Genomic DNA, 15,145 nt, shown 5'->3' with positions numbered 1-15,145 from the left:
GGGGGGATCCGCACTGGAGGTACAGCGGAGCTGCCAACTACGGTGTAGATCTGCCATGGAGTATACTGCTATTTGGGGTGTGCCGTAAACTACATTATAATTACATTTATGCATTTGAGACACGCCATTATCCAAAGTGCTTTACAGTGCATTACAAGATATACATTTTATCAAGCATTTTTGTTCCCTGGGATCAAACCCATGACCTTTTACACTGGTACCACAGCAATTGAGCAACAGGATACCAGTTTTCACCATTGTGTTTCATCATGTGACATCCAACATTTGGCTTCGTATATAAAGTATACATACGTATAAGGAGCTCAAATGCAAAAGCCGTTAAACGCCACCTCTTTAAAAAATGAGATAAATAATGATATTAACGAATGCTCTCTCAGCATGTATTATAATGCTTTCATTTTAAAATACCTTGTACTGACGTATTTTAACATATATCAATGCTATTGTTTTGTCTCAAGATGCACACCAGTATAGTTTTTTGGAACGTTTGTTTGTAAAAGCTTCTTAAATGTCCTAAAATAACTAAGGTCTAGTCCTGGATTAATCTAAACCCTGTCCGGAAAACCGCCCTTACATATTTTAGCTTTAAAAGGACACTCCACCTTTTTTTGAAAATATGCTTATTTTCCAGATCCCCTAGAGTTAAACATTTGATTTTTACCTTTTTGGAATCCATTCAGCCGATCTCTGAGTCTGGCGCTACCGCTATTAGCATAGTTTAGCATAATCCATTAAATCTGATTAGATTATAAGCATCGCACTTAAAGAAAAAATAGGCCCCTTAGTAACTTTCAATGGCAGGAGACTATTTTCGGCTGTTTCGTAATATCATTGCACCTCCTGCAGCCATGTTACGTCAGACAAGTCCTTGACTATTACGCCAGAATGAGAGTATAGTTCCTAGCTATATCGGTCTAGAAAATAGCAACTTTTAAATTCTGTCGGTCTTAGTACACTATGTAACTACAGAAGAGTCTAGTTTAATTAGGAGAAATATCGAAACTCTTTGGTTATTTTTTAGCCCGATGCTAATGGTCTAATAAGATTCAATGGATTGTGCTAAGCTATGCTAAAAGTGATACCGCCAGACCCGGAGATCAGCTGAATGGATTCCAAAGCGGAAAAATCTAATTTTTTAATCTAGGGGAGCTGGAAAATGAGTATATATATTTTTTTTTAAAGTGGAGTGTCCCTTTAAGTTCACTCAATCCCGGCATAATGCAATTTAAAATATTGTGTTATTGGCAGAATCCACTAAACGGCACAATGATTTAGTAGCAAAGTCCTCTAAGTGCACAGAAGATGAATGACGGTAAAAGGAGGTTTACCGAATATGTTACAATACTGAACAAATTGTTGAGCCTTTTACTATTTTTTCAGAAAGGACATTGAAGAGAATTTTTTAGTACTGGAGATGTTTGCATTTGAGGGTTTTGCCGCTAAAGACAGTCAAATTTGTTACAATAAATGCCTAAATTGAATTTGTAGACTTGTGAAAAAAAAGACATTTTAATCACTAACTAAAAACCTTTTCATTGCCATTACAGTTCAGATACTGAACCTAAACATAATAAATGCATGCTCATTGACAAGAAATAATGTCAGATGCACTTAGAGGGTTTTGCATCTGAACTATATTAACTCAATCGCCGCCAGCCTTTTTTTTTTAAAGTTGCCCTCCAGCATTTTTTTTTTTTAATTTTCACAAAAGTTTCACAAAATGCATTCCAGATTTTTTTTATATATATAAACATACAAATATATCAAATGAAAGAACAGACCCTCTGCTTTCAAACAAACAATAAACAAACAAACAAAAGGGGTAAAAAAAACTTTTCATCCTATCTATATTTTTTTCTTATAAAAATTGCTTATAAAAATTGCTTATAAACTCTTAAATATGGGTATTTTTCTTTAAAAAAAATTTTTAGCAAAAAGCTCAAATAATTGCATTTTTGTGAAGGAATTTTGTTCAGAGATCAGATTCAGAACGATGATCAAAACATACACAGAGTTTAAAATTAGTTGCTTCATTTGCTTTAGATTAACACAAAACCTCATCAGGACCATGTTTTTTATGCAAATGTTTTTTCTTAATTGACGAGATAACTTGTTAATGGCGGGGAAAGAGTTAACCCACTTCAGTCATTGGGATTACTTTAATAATGGATGGATGTGCTTTTCGAGTTAACCCCCCTATAAGAATTCTTTTGTTTGTGTTTGACTGAGATGGCATTCAAGAGAATTTTCATACTTTGATTGAACTATTATTTTAATTTAATGTAATTTTCTCTCAGCCACCAATAACAGTAATAGATTTAATAAACGGAGAAGACAGCAGACATCATACCTGAGTGGTGAGAAACTTCCTCTGCTGTTCAGGGGTCCTGACGTAGGCAGCTTGAGTGTAGGCATAGCTTTTGAACCGAGGCTTAGAGGAGGGAGAGGGGCTTCGAAGACGACTCTGTGCCACGCTGACTGTGATCTGAAAGATAAATATGAAGGACTGATCGTTGAAAACATTCTTTAGCTAAACTGGAAACAGCATCAGTGATCCCAATGTGAGGGGTTTGAGTCCCAGGGAATGTGCAAAATGCTAAACTGTGCGTCATTGGATAAATGAACAAAACAAACTACTGAGAGGAGCTGAGTGATGGAAAGGCAAGTTGAATTTGAATAGGGACGCTGGATGCGCAGGACGAAATTGGATCACATATTAGCAAACATAATTCAAATGTCGGCTTGTTGACAGCTGGATTCTCGAGAAGTCCTTCTTAAAAATCCTTTTGTGAAACCAGAGACTCTTAGCCATGTTGAATGTTTGTGGGTCAATGCATTATGATCCCTAGTACACACTGATAAGTATAAGGCTATTGATAAATGTCTTTTACTGACCTGCTGGGAATAACGCTGTTGGGTTTGGTAGAGGATATGTTCCTCTTTAGTTGCTGTAGCTCGAGGGAGGGTCTCCACCTCCTGGACGGCCTCCAAACTCACTCCATGGGGAAGCACTTGGAACAGGGAAGTGACGTACATAATGATGGACTTCTTATCTGGAGCGGTTGTGGCGACATCTGCAAAGGAGAAACAGTACATTTATGAGTGACTAATGTTCCCATCGCAACCAAAATGAAAGGAAATCAGAGTTTACTGTCTTGACCCAAATGATAAATAGTACCCAGAGGGAGTTTTATGGCTCAGATGTTGCTCTTTTATAGCTCAAGGGATGTTATTTGGTCTTTGGTTTTGTTTTATGTATATCGGTTTGTTTGTTGACACACAATACAGTAAGACTATAGCATAAAAAGTGTTGCAGATGTGAAATTCACATTCAGATTTAGTTTTTTTGTAAATCTGAGCACATTATTTTTTCATTGGGTAAATCCAAAAAGCAGATTAATGAACCAAATGTCTCCATTTACTTTCCATCTTAACCTTTGCGAAACGACTGAGATGTTCAAAAGATCTCACTTGTGATTAACATAGACCTTTTTCTGTAATACTCGAAGCGACTTCAAAGGTTAATTTGAAAGAGTACAAGAAAAGCGATCAATACCCTCAGGGTCCAGCAGTCGGTCAATGCCTAAATTCTTCTCTGCAATTTTAAAGGCATGATCCAGTCTCTCGATGGCACTGTCCTGTTGCTCCACCAAACTCCAGTTAAACAGATCGGGCCTGGCGACAAGAAACGCATCAGATGATGTGAACGCTCAATGAAACACACTTACTGTATATTATCTAGTTTTTATGCCCTTGTGTGAAATAGCTAAAAGCAAGTTGGAACATCTGGTTCATAAACTAAATGAACGATGGTAAAAGAAAAAAAACAATAAAACATAATCGACTTCAAAAACTGCTTCAGGACCAAACTGTCTCCAACCATGCAGTTTATGACCAATGAATACAAAAACTACATGTTCATATTACACAATGTGAAACAAGTTATCCCTCAGTTTGCTTAATAACAGCATTGGTATAGTGGTTTACCCACCAGGCTTTACATCAACCAGCTTCATTAGAAAAGCCATGGAGGCTGACTTCCATAAACACCAGCACTAACCAGAATAAACATCTATTATAAGCGATTAATGCTTTCGTATTATTGCATCCCTCTGTTGTTTTCCTCACTTTTGCAATTAGCTTCGGATAAAAGTGTTGCTTAATGCCTAAATGTAACGCTGCACTACAAACCTGTGGCTGTGAATAAGAGCATTGAAGGCGACACCGTCTGCCCAGCTATTGGAGAAGTTGACCACATTGACGTCCTTGTAGTTTTTCGTGGACTGCCTGACCCAGCTTAACAAAATCTTCTCACTGTTTGTCTGCTGTAGATCTGCCATGACATCTTTCATCACATCCTTAACCTGCCAGTACAGTAACAAATACAGTCAATGAGATTCAACAGCCATAGCACTTTTACCATAACAGCGTTGTTTTGGACATTGTCCAAATTGGTCCCTAGTTGTCACTGGCTGGTACCCTAAAAAAAAACACCTTTGCAACTAAATAGTACATATTAGTATGTCAGAGGTACATATTGGTACCAAATGTATACATACACACACCTAAAGGATTATTAGGAACACCATAGTAATACTGTGCTTGACCCCCTTTCGCCTTCAGACCTGCCTTAATTCTACATGGCATTGATTCAACAAGGTGCTGAAAGCGTTCTTTAGAAATGTTGGCCCATATTGATAGGATATTATCTTGCTGTTAATGGAGATTTGTGGGATGCACATCCAGGGCACGAAGCTCCCGTTCCACCACATCCCAAAGATGTTCTATTGGGGTGAGATCTGGTGACTGTGGGGGCCATTTTAGTACAGTGAACTCATGTTCAAGTAACCATTTTGAAATGATTCGAGCTTTGTGACATGGTGCATTATCCTGCTGGAAGTAGCCATTTGAGGATGGGTACATGGTGGTCATAAAGGGATGGACATGGTCAGAAACAATGCTCAGGTAGGCCGTGGCATTTAAACGATGGCCAACTGGCACTAAGGGGCCTAAAGTGTGCCAAGAAAACATCCCCCACACCATTACACCACCACCACCAGCCTGCACCGTGGTAACAAGGCATGATGGATCCACGTTCTCATTCTGTTTACGCCAAATTCTGACTCTACAATCTGAATGTCTCAACAGAAATCGAGACTCATCAGACCAGGCAACATTTTTCCCGTCTTGAAGCTCTCCAATTTTGTAGCCTCTTTTTCCTATTTGTAGTGGAGCTGAGTGGTACCCGGTGGGGTCTTCTGCTGTTGTAGCCCATCCACCTCAAGGTTGTGCATGTTGTGGCTTCACAAATGCTTTGCTGCATACCTCAGTTGTAACAAGTGATTATTTCAGTCAAAGTTGCTCTTCTATCAGCTTGAATCAGTCGGCCCATTCTCCTCTGACCTCTAGCATCAACAAGGCATTTCTCGCTCACAGGACTGCCGCATACTGGATGTTTTTCCCTTTTCACACCATTCTTTGTAAACTCAAGAAATGGTTGTGCATGAAAATCCCAGTAACTGAGCAGATTGTAAAATACTCAGAGCAGCCCTTTTGGCACAAACAACCATGCCACTCTCAAAATTGCTTAAATCACCTTTCTTTCCCATTCTGACATTCAGTTTGGAGTTCAGGAGATTGTCTTGACCAGGACCACACTGCTAAATGCATTTAAGCAACTGTCATGTGTTTGGTTGATTAGATAATTGCATTAATGAGAAATTGAACAGGTATTCCTAATAATCCTTTACGTGAGTGTATTAGGAATATAATAGGACATTTTTAAAGGATACTGCTTGGGACCATTTTTGGGAAAAAAAATTCTGACAGTGTACCATGTTGATACCATTTACTACTGTAATATCATGTTTTAGGATTATATTGTTTTGATGTATGTTTTATCAGGTGTATTACTGTACTACTTATTGTATACTATATTTCAACCCATAGTTGCATAAAATATGGACAAACTCAACTATTGTGTTAAATTAACCTAAACAATGTCCACATTTGACCTAAGCATGGATTTAAACAACAAAAACAATCCAGCATAGGTTCATTTAAAGCCAGTGGTTATGTTTATCCATATTTTAACCAAACCATGGGTTGAAAACAACTCCGTATATATTACTTAAAACAACAATACCTAAAATTACTAATACAAATATTGCCATATATGAACATTCAATATCATATGTATTTTAGATGTATTACATTGTCTACTATAGGATTCATCAAATGTCTACTGTCTAATTTATTCTTTACCATAGTATGTATCAAACTTTAATATTGCAACCTGAAATATCACTGTATTTAGTGGTGTGTTTCTGTATTTCTTTGCAACCACATAATGTGAAGAAAGATGACATCAGTACAGTAGCTCTGAACATAAACCACAGTTGGGCATCTTATCAGATGATAAACACAGAGGAAACGAGTCTCTAAAGATAAGCACATGACAGCACAAATGTGCAGCATATATTATCTCTAAAAGACCACAAAAAGGGATGATAGAAAAAGTCCTTGGTGTTGCCCTTTTAGGCCATCATACAAGGTCTCAGTGTTCGCCTACCTGCCAGTGGACAATGATGCTCCAGATGAGACCCAGGATCAGTTTATGATTCCCATCTACAATATCAGCGCCACCAATGTTAACCAACTCAACCTAAAAAAAGTGGTAAAAGTAAGAACTTCACATACTTTTAAGTGCAAAATCGTGAAAGAAAGAAACGTGAAGGGTGAAGCGTGACAGAATATTTTACAAGAAAATAAAATGTACTTGATTTTATCCATTGGCAAAATTTTTGGATTATGCCATTTGTAAATCGACTTTTTTAAACATGCAATCTTTTCAACAGCTTTAGACTTAAAGGAATAGTTCACGAAAAATGAAAAATCTGTCATCATTTACTTTAAGATATTTTGAAAATAGTCCCCAGCTATTGAAAGTTACCAAGGGGACTATTTTCAGGCATTGCGCAATATCATGCGCCTGCTGCAGCCACGTTACGGCAGCAAAGTCCGTGATTATTACGTATAGATCCTAGCCATATCCGCCTAGAAAATTGCAACTTTTAATTTTCCGTCGGTCTTAGTACACAATGTAACTACAGAAGAGTCAAGTTTTAAATAGGAAAATATCGAAACATCACTTTGGTCATTTTTGAGCACGATGCTAATGGTCTAATCAAATTCAATGGATTACTCTAAGCTATGCTAAAAGTGGTACCGTCAGACCCGGAGATTGGCTAAATGAATATTTAACTCAAATGTTTGACTTTAGAAGAGCTGGAAATTGAGCCTGTTTTCAAAAAAAGTGGAGTGTTCCTCTATTAATAACTAAGCAGATATGGGGCACCATTAAATTCCATAGTATTATTTTTTCCTACAATGGATGTCAATGGTGCCCCAGATCTGCTTGGTTACATACATTCTTTAAGATATCTTCTCTGGTGTTCAACAGAACAAAAAAATAATACAAGTTTGTAACAACTTGAGGGTCAGTAAATGATGACAGAATTTTTATTTCTCAGGTATCCCTTAAAACAATAGAATAATTTTGGGAAGGCCTTCTTTTACATACAGTACGCTGTTTAGTTGTGAATTGACTAGTAGGACTAAACAATGGAAAAATAAGTGTTGGGAACCAGTCTTGAAAACTATAAACATCACTATTAACAAAATGATCATATATTTTAAGCAAGCACACAATAACAATTTTCAGTATTACTCGGCTTTTATGTGTTTCTATAAATTATTGAGCTGTGTAAATATTTCAGTACATTTTATGTATTTGCACTTTTTATGCGAGTGAAACGGATAAGTGCCATTTTATCAATCTGCAGAATTTGTTCAAGCGTAATTTTGTCTCGCATTTATTAAAAACAGCTCAACAGAAACATTAAAATTCCAAAAGCCATGAATATCAAAACAGCCGACTGAGCCAATTAACTCACATTGTTCTTCTGAAGGATCTGCAGGGCCCTGTTAACATTGTTAAGGGAGTGCACTCGAGTGAAGCCGCGTTCTTTAACCTGCAAATGGAGAATATATCAGAACTTTACTGTGAGCGTCTATTGCAAATAATCCCAATCATTAATGCGCTCATCCTTATCGGAAACCTTGTATTTTTCCTTTATAACACAAGAACAATGAAATGTGTCTCAGAATACAGCCCAGCTGGGCCAATTACAAGCCTGTTTCATAATATTTAAAGATAGACCCACTAGTTCGGAGCCAACCAAGGTCTCTAACAGTTCAAGAAGTCGTCGGCCATCGCAGAAATCGGTAAAGAGGTCTTCAATAGGAGGTCTTCTTGCCTGGAAGATAAACAGAACTGATGTGTATAGACGGTTTTAGCAGCAACAACATTAACAAATGGCTTTAAACGCAACTTCCGGTAGACTTACACATCAATAAAAACTAGTACTTTTACAGTAGGTTATTTCTGAAAACAAGGTAAATAAATGACAAATAAATTAGATTCGTTATAATATCTAATGTGTATTAACTATTACACTGAGCTAACATTACTGTGTAATATTAAATACAATATATACGATGTTAGCTACTGGTCCTTGAATTGTTGTCTGGCTGCCAAACATCTCCGCACAGTTTTTGTCGTCTCCCATTGTCTTTAGCAAACCAATACATTTTTATTTTTGATAAGGTATTTGTTTCAGAGATCAGGCATATAACTGCGACAAAGTGCATCTGAAAAAACGTCTAAAAGATCCCACAAACGAGTCAGTGACAAAAATGGTTTGGCAACATGACAAATTCAAAAATCTTTAAAAAAAATTGTTTTAAAATCATGCATCAGTTTTATTTCAAAGCACATAGTGTATGTTAATTTTATGCAATAAAAAATTACATTTGCAAAATTTTTATAAAAATTAATACTTAAAATGTCAAATGGTGTAACCGCCAATTGCGTCAATGAATGAGAAACATTTTTAAAATATCATTTTTATTTTTTTTAGGTACATTTTAATTTGTTTTTGTAATATTTGTCCTGACATATGCTGAAAACAGCTCTGCTTTCTAAATAATCTTTGACAAATTATGTAAAAATGTATGTTTAAAAAATCATATTACACTAAACTAGATGATTATATTTTATTCCACATTTTTTATGAATATATTTATATTTTCATTTAAAAAAATTCTATTCACACCAATTGACACAGGCCGATTACACCAGTGGTTCTCAAACTGTTTCAGCGTGCGGCCCCCTTTGTGTACGATGCATTCCTTTGTGGCCCCCACCAAAGAAAATTTACAACAAATTTGTTCTAAATGTAACATTTTAATTAAGCAAAACACATTAAATTATACAAAGTAGTGCTGTTGGTTAATAGCCTTATTTTTTTTAGGTTTAATTACACAGAATTCATGATAAATTAATGTATTTTAAAAATTTAATAAAACTGGGGCCCCCCTGGCACCATCTCGCGGCCCCGCAGTTTGAGAACCACTGGGTTACACCACATTGAAATTTTTGCAATTATCCCCTAAATATTCTTTCAAAATTAAATAAAACCAGAAGTTTGAAAAAGAGAATGTATGCAAGTAATCTGCAAATTTATTTTGAAATTTTAACCCTTAACACAAAATAATTAACGCCAAGTCATTGACCCACACACTTTCGGAAGTTTAGGGCGTGACCAACCTGATCTCATGTGAAATCGTACCTATTTTACGTGGCGGCAATTAGGTATGAAGTAGGGATGCACCAAATATTTGGCCACCGAAAATTTTCGTCCGAAAGACTTTTATCACCAAAACAATATGGGCGAAATGTTGTGATGACGCAAAGAGAAACCGCGACCTGCACGTGCTTGTCTGAAGCAACATTTCTGCAGTGTGGATGTATTTAACCGCAAAAAGGCGCTAAGTGTACACACAGACGCACATGCTGCTGAATGTGTCCGGTCCAGCTCCAGTCAGACGTGATCATCACTACGCCCTTCAAAGATCAGAACTCTTAATGTGCATACTTTAGAAAGAGTTGCGTCCCTATATCTCATTTTGTAGTCCATTAACATACATTTGGCAAATAGAGCATTGAAAAACAACGTAACATTTTTATGTGGAGCGACTGTTTATGCTGCCCTCTTTGGAATTCGCCCTCGGTCTCTGTGCACAGGCGTGTTTAAGTGCACTCAGTAGTGCATACACTTATTTGGTCTTAAAAAAACAGTAACCTCAATTAACCTACTTAAGTCTGTGTCTTTAATGTTAATCAAACGACCCAAGATGAAGAGAAAATCACTTCTGTAGCTCTAAATAATAATAATAATTATATTTAATTTATACAATAAAGACAGTGTTATTATTCATTTCATTTGATTTCTGTACCTAATGCTAATTTTAGACCTTACTTAATGTCCAACTTTGTTCTTTTTTATAAATGTTTGTAATTTCTTTATTTGTAATTAGATTTTTCCAACCCCTTTTTTGCAGATCTGATAAATAATCTGATCCGTGCCTCAAAAACTGTTGTTTTCAAAAAGAGTAACTCCCGAACATTTTGGGGTTAAATATTTTCGACAAAAGATGTTTAGGCTCATGCTGGGAAGTATTTAGCTTTATCACGGCCCGTTGGCTGAACGTCTGATGCATATGGAATACTTTTCTGTAAATACTCTAGTCGTTCTCTGATTGGTTGAATTACACAGGATTTCCGAAAGATGTGTGTGATGCGATCTTTTACGGTAGCCCGAAAACACAAAACAAAGCCTTCTGATCGAAGAAAAAAGCTTTCATGTTTACATTGGTAACAAAATATGCTTTATCAAGATTAAATAAATGCTGTACGTTTAAAAGTATGCAAGGTATTTCAACGTGTTTGCTATTGTTGTTTTAAACTTTAGAAACGTTTGTAAATGATGGTTGCACACGGTCTGTTATTGTGGCAACATCTGCAAGCCCCTAAACATGATGCGGCACAAAACAAAACATGATTGGTTGCATTACATGCTCTGGCCATTCAAAGCTGCCATGGTTCCCAGACCTTCAGTATAGAAAAGGTTACGTGAGAAAAGCTTTATCTGGACCATACAATTACAGTAGTGAAAAACAAGACAATTTTTAGCATCACCTTAGATGACACGCCGGTGTCCAAAGCAGAATGATGTCATTGCAACTACAGTAGTTGTTTGGTTTGGTTCTGTACACGCTATGCATATTTAATGTACTGTTAATGCGACTGTCACCCCATGAATTTTTCAGTAGTGAATTTAGTTGTGGATTGTGATGGTCACAGTTGTACATAACCTAAGTCTGCATGAACAGAAGGGGATTAAGGAGGGTTGGCACCCATATTTAGCAGTAATGTGGCGAAAAGCTGTGGGTCAGTGAGCCGTTATAAGTCTAAATACTTAAATCTCAGATGAAAATTGAATATTGTCTATGAAGTGCACTTAGTGTTTTTGTTTTTTTATTAAACTGATTTTATACCTTATAAATAGCAGTGAACAGATCTTTTCATAAGACCTTTTGTTTTGAAAGTTCTTTCTCGAGCTCTACCTTGAAGCAAGTATTTCTCAGGGTGTGAAGGACGCGAATTGATGTCCTTACTCTCATACAGTAAAATAAAAGCAGCAAAGAAACCAACTAATGAATGTGCATGTTTGTCGTAGTACAAGAAAGCCTACATTCACACTTACATTCAGATTTTAACATATGGAGACGAATCTAGAAGGTTCGTGATCTGTGTAAGTTTCAATCTTAACTTTTAACCTTAAAATCAAAACGGTGTACAAGTGCGAATCTTAACTTGTAACCTTGAGATCAAGCTCGATCAAGTCTGTAACTTGCGTCTTTTCAGCCGCCCACCATGCAGTGGGTGGATAAAAAAATCACAACGTTTTGGTTTCTACAATATGCTGTTTTAAATTGCAACAGTGGGAATCAATCAAGATTCTGTGAAAATTTTAACATTCATTATAGAGGCTGGCCAGCAAACAGATTTTGCTTGATTATGCATTTGTTTTAGTTAATATTTCCAACACATGATGAAAGCAATAAACAAATGAGTCACTGTACCTTAGCAAACTGTGAGTTTACCCATTTTGTGAAGGTTTTCTTTTGAATGTCTTCTCGTTCATCTGCAAATTAAAGAAAAAAACTCTTAATAATGTCATCTTAATTTCCTATAACATTCCTTACGATCTCTAACAGAAGAGCCACGTGAAATTCACATGTGCACAAACATGTGATAATTTGTGAAAAACATGTCACAACAGTTCACAAGTGATCACATTTAAAATATTATGGAAAAACGTAACATTCAAGATATTTTTTTTTGAAGAAATACATATAAGAAATGTTATTTAAAGGAATAGTTCGGCCAAAAATGATATTAAACCCATTATTTACTCACCCCCAAGCTGTCCAAGTTGCATATGTCCATCGTTTTTCAGACAAACACATTTTCGGATATTTTAGAAAATATTTTAGATCTTTCTGTTGATTAAATGTAATGTTACGGGGTCCAGCAATAGTCCACGACCTTCAAGTCCAAAAAAAGTGCGTCCATCCTTCACAAATGAAATCCAAACGGCTCCAGGATAATAAACAAAGGTCTTCTGAGGGTAATCCGTGCGGTGTTGTTGTAGAAATATCCATATTTAAAATGTTATTAACGTAAATAAATACCTTCCGGTAGCGTCGCCATCTTAGAGTCATCCGCATTCAGGATGAGCGCTTACGCAGCATACAGCGGTTTCTCTGCTGCTGCTCTCTCCCCCGCCCTCCGAATTTGTCATACGTCACTAAGAAAAGTGCGTACACTACGCTAATACTCTCTCCTGAGTCTAAGATGGCGGCGCTACCGGAAGGTATTTAATTACGTTAATAACATTTTAAATATGGATATTTCTACAACAACACCGCACGGATTACCCTCAGAAGACCTTTGTTTATCATCATGGAGCCGTTTGGATTTAATTTGTGAAGGATGGACGCACTTTTTTTGGACTTGAAGGTCGTGGACTATTGCTGGACCCTGTAACATTACATTTAATCAACAGAAAGATCTAAAATATTTTCTAAAATATCCGAAAATGTGTTTGTCTGAAAAACGATGGACATATGCAACTCGGACAGCTTGGGGGTGAGTAAATAATGGGTTTAATATCGTTTTTGGCCGAACTATCCCTTTAAAGCCACAATATGTAGATTTTCACCACTAGAGGTCGCTATAATACAATAGCAATAACAAAGGTGAAGCTTGAAGGGACATTCCACTTTTTTTTGAAAATATGCTCATTTTCCAGCTCTCCTAAAGTTAAACATTAGATTCTTACCGTTTTGAAATCCATTCAGCTGATTTCCGGGTCTGGCGCTAGCACTTTTAGCATAGCTTAGCACAATCCATTGAATCTGATTAGACTATTAGCATCATGCTAAAAATAACCAAAGAGATTCAATATTTTTCCTATATAAAACTTGACTCTTCTGTAGTTACACCGCGTACCAAGACCGACAGAAAATTAAAAGTTTTGAAGTTGTTAGCATTGAAAGTAACCAAGGGGACTATTTTCGGCTGCTGCGTAATATCACTACGCCTGCTGCAGCCATGTTACAGCAGCAAAGTCACTGATTATTACGCCAGTTTGCGAGTATAGTTCCTAGCCATATCTGCCTAGAAAATTGCATCTTTTATTTTCTTAGTACACAATGTAACTACAGAAGAGTCAAGGTTTAAATGGGAAAAATATCAAAACTCTTTGGTTATTTTTTAGCATGATGCTAATGGTCTAATCAGATTCAATGGATTGTGCTAAGCTATGCAAAAAATGCTAGCGCCAGACCTGGAGATCAGCTAAATGGATTTCAAAACGGTAAGAATTAAATGTTCAACTCTAGGGGAGCTGGAAAATTAGCATATTTAAAAAAAGTTATATGTCCCTTTAATGATGTCATGAAAGAGACTTTGGACATTGGTGATGTTGTTTTTACCATCCAAAGATATATGGAATCACTAACCATGATCACAGATAAGGTAATACATTAATGCTTTTCTACCTGTATGTTTAATCAAATAGTTTTATGTCATCGTTATGCAAGCTGCAAGGCACAACAGGTGCATGTTAGATGCTTTGTAACATTTTTTAAAAATCCAGCGTCAAAACCAACGAAAACGAAATGCCTATAGTGGATATTTCATTGAATAATGCAGCGATATAAACCAGGTTATGCAGAAATGTGAGCCTGGGTAGACATGGCTATATGCAAATAAGAATAAAAAAATCATAGGCATTCAAAACGCTGTGGTATTTGATATGATGAAGGTTAAAATACACAGAGACCATATGAAAGGCGCCTTTAAAGGCTTTGAGAGATAGGGTTGAGGGTATACAGATCAATGGTCTGCTGCCATTCAAAAGAAGATTACTTTTTAGAGATTAAGGGGTAGTTCAGGCAAGCTTTACAAACACATAGACAATGAGTGGTGGGAGATTGATTCGAGAAGCCGAAGCAGAAGAAATTCTTCTCTAATTTAAAAAAATGTACACTTTGGTTTCTTGAAAAAGCACAAACGGCTTTGGCAATTCTAAATCTCAAACAAGTTATCAACAAGAACCGTCAAGCTCAAAAGAGTAGATGTTAAATCTAAGTGTGGCAGCTCTATGACTTGGTCCACCTTACATTCAAGTCCAATTTTGTTTATAATCTGATATTTGGGACTGACTGTCCAACTCTGATATTCTGGAAGTGATGAAATCTGATCAGTTTGAGCCGTGTATCTATTTGCTATAGTACAGATTGCCAGCACAATGCTCAGAGACTGTCTTATACAAGAAGAATCATTACATGTAACTAAAGACTTCATATTAGTACTCTAAAGGTGCACATTTGTACCAAAGCTTACATATTGGTACCTCAAAGGTACTTGTCTGTACCTACATGATATTAGGATACTCCCCCAGTGACAGCTGGAGACCATTTGTGTTCATTTTCTGAAAGTGTGTATGATGTTAAGTAAACATTACATCATTAAAGGCGAGGTGCATGATTTTTGAAAAACACTTTGGAAAAGGGAGTAAGGCCAAGTACCAAAACACACTTGTAGCCAATCAGCAGTAAGGGGCGTGTCTACTAATCGACATCGTTGCCT

At 36.5% G+C, this 15,145-nt stretch overlaps 1 protein-coding gene across 1 annotated transcript in view; it reads right to left on the bottom strand.

Annotated features, from left to right (window-relative positions):
• The window catches only part of dmd (dystrophin), a 164,145-nt gene that overhangs the window by 130,792 nt on the left and 18,208 nt on the right, over positions 1-15,145 (bottom strand). Inside the window, exons 2-9 of the mRNA XM_073866166.1 lie at positions 12,070-12,131; positions 8,247-8,339; positions 7,977-8,054; positions 6,593-6,685; positions 4,213-4,385; positions 3,578-3,696; positions 2,917-3,095; positions 2,372-2,506 (exon numbers count right to left, since the gene is read on the bottom strand). Coding sequence (XP_073722267.1) covers positions 2,372-2,506; positions 2,917-3,095; positions 3,578-3,696; positions 4,213-4,385; positions 6,593-6,685; positions 7,977-8,054; positions 8,247-8,339; positions 12,070-12,131 — 932 coding nt within the window. The remainder of the gene's footprint in view (positions 1-2,371; positions 2,507-2,916; positions 3,096-3,577; positions 3,697-4,212; positions 4,386-6,592; positions 6,686-7,976; positions 8,055-8,246; positions 8,340-12,069; positions 12,132-15,145) is intronic.

This window comes from Misgurnus anguillicaudatus, chromosome 3 (assembly GCF_027580225.2).
Source record: "Misgurnus anguillicaudatus chromosome 3, ASM2758022v2, whole genome shotgun sequence".
NCBI classification, from domain to species: Eukaryota; Metazoa; Chordata; class Actinopteri; order Cypriniformes; family Cobitidae; genus Misgurnus; species Misgurnus anguillicaudatus.
Note: the sequence above shows the minus strand (reverse complement) of the source record. Positions and strands in the feature narration are given on the sequence as shown.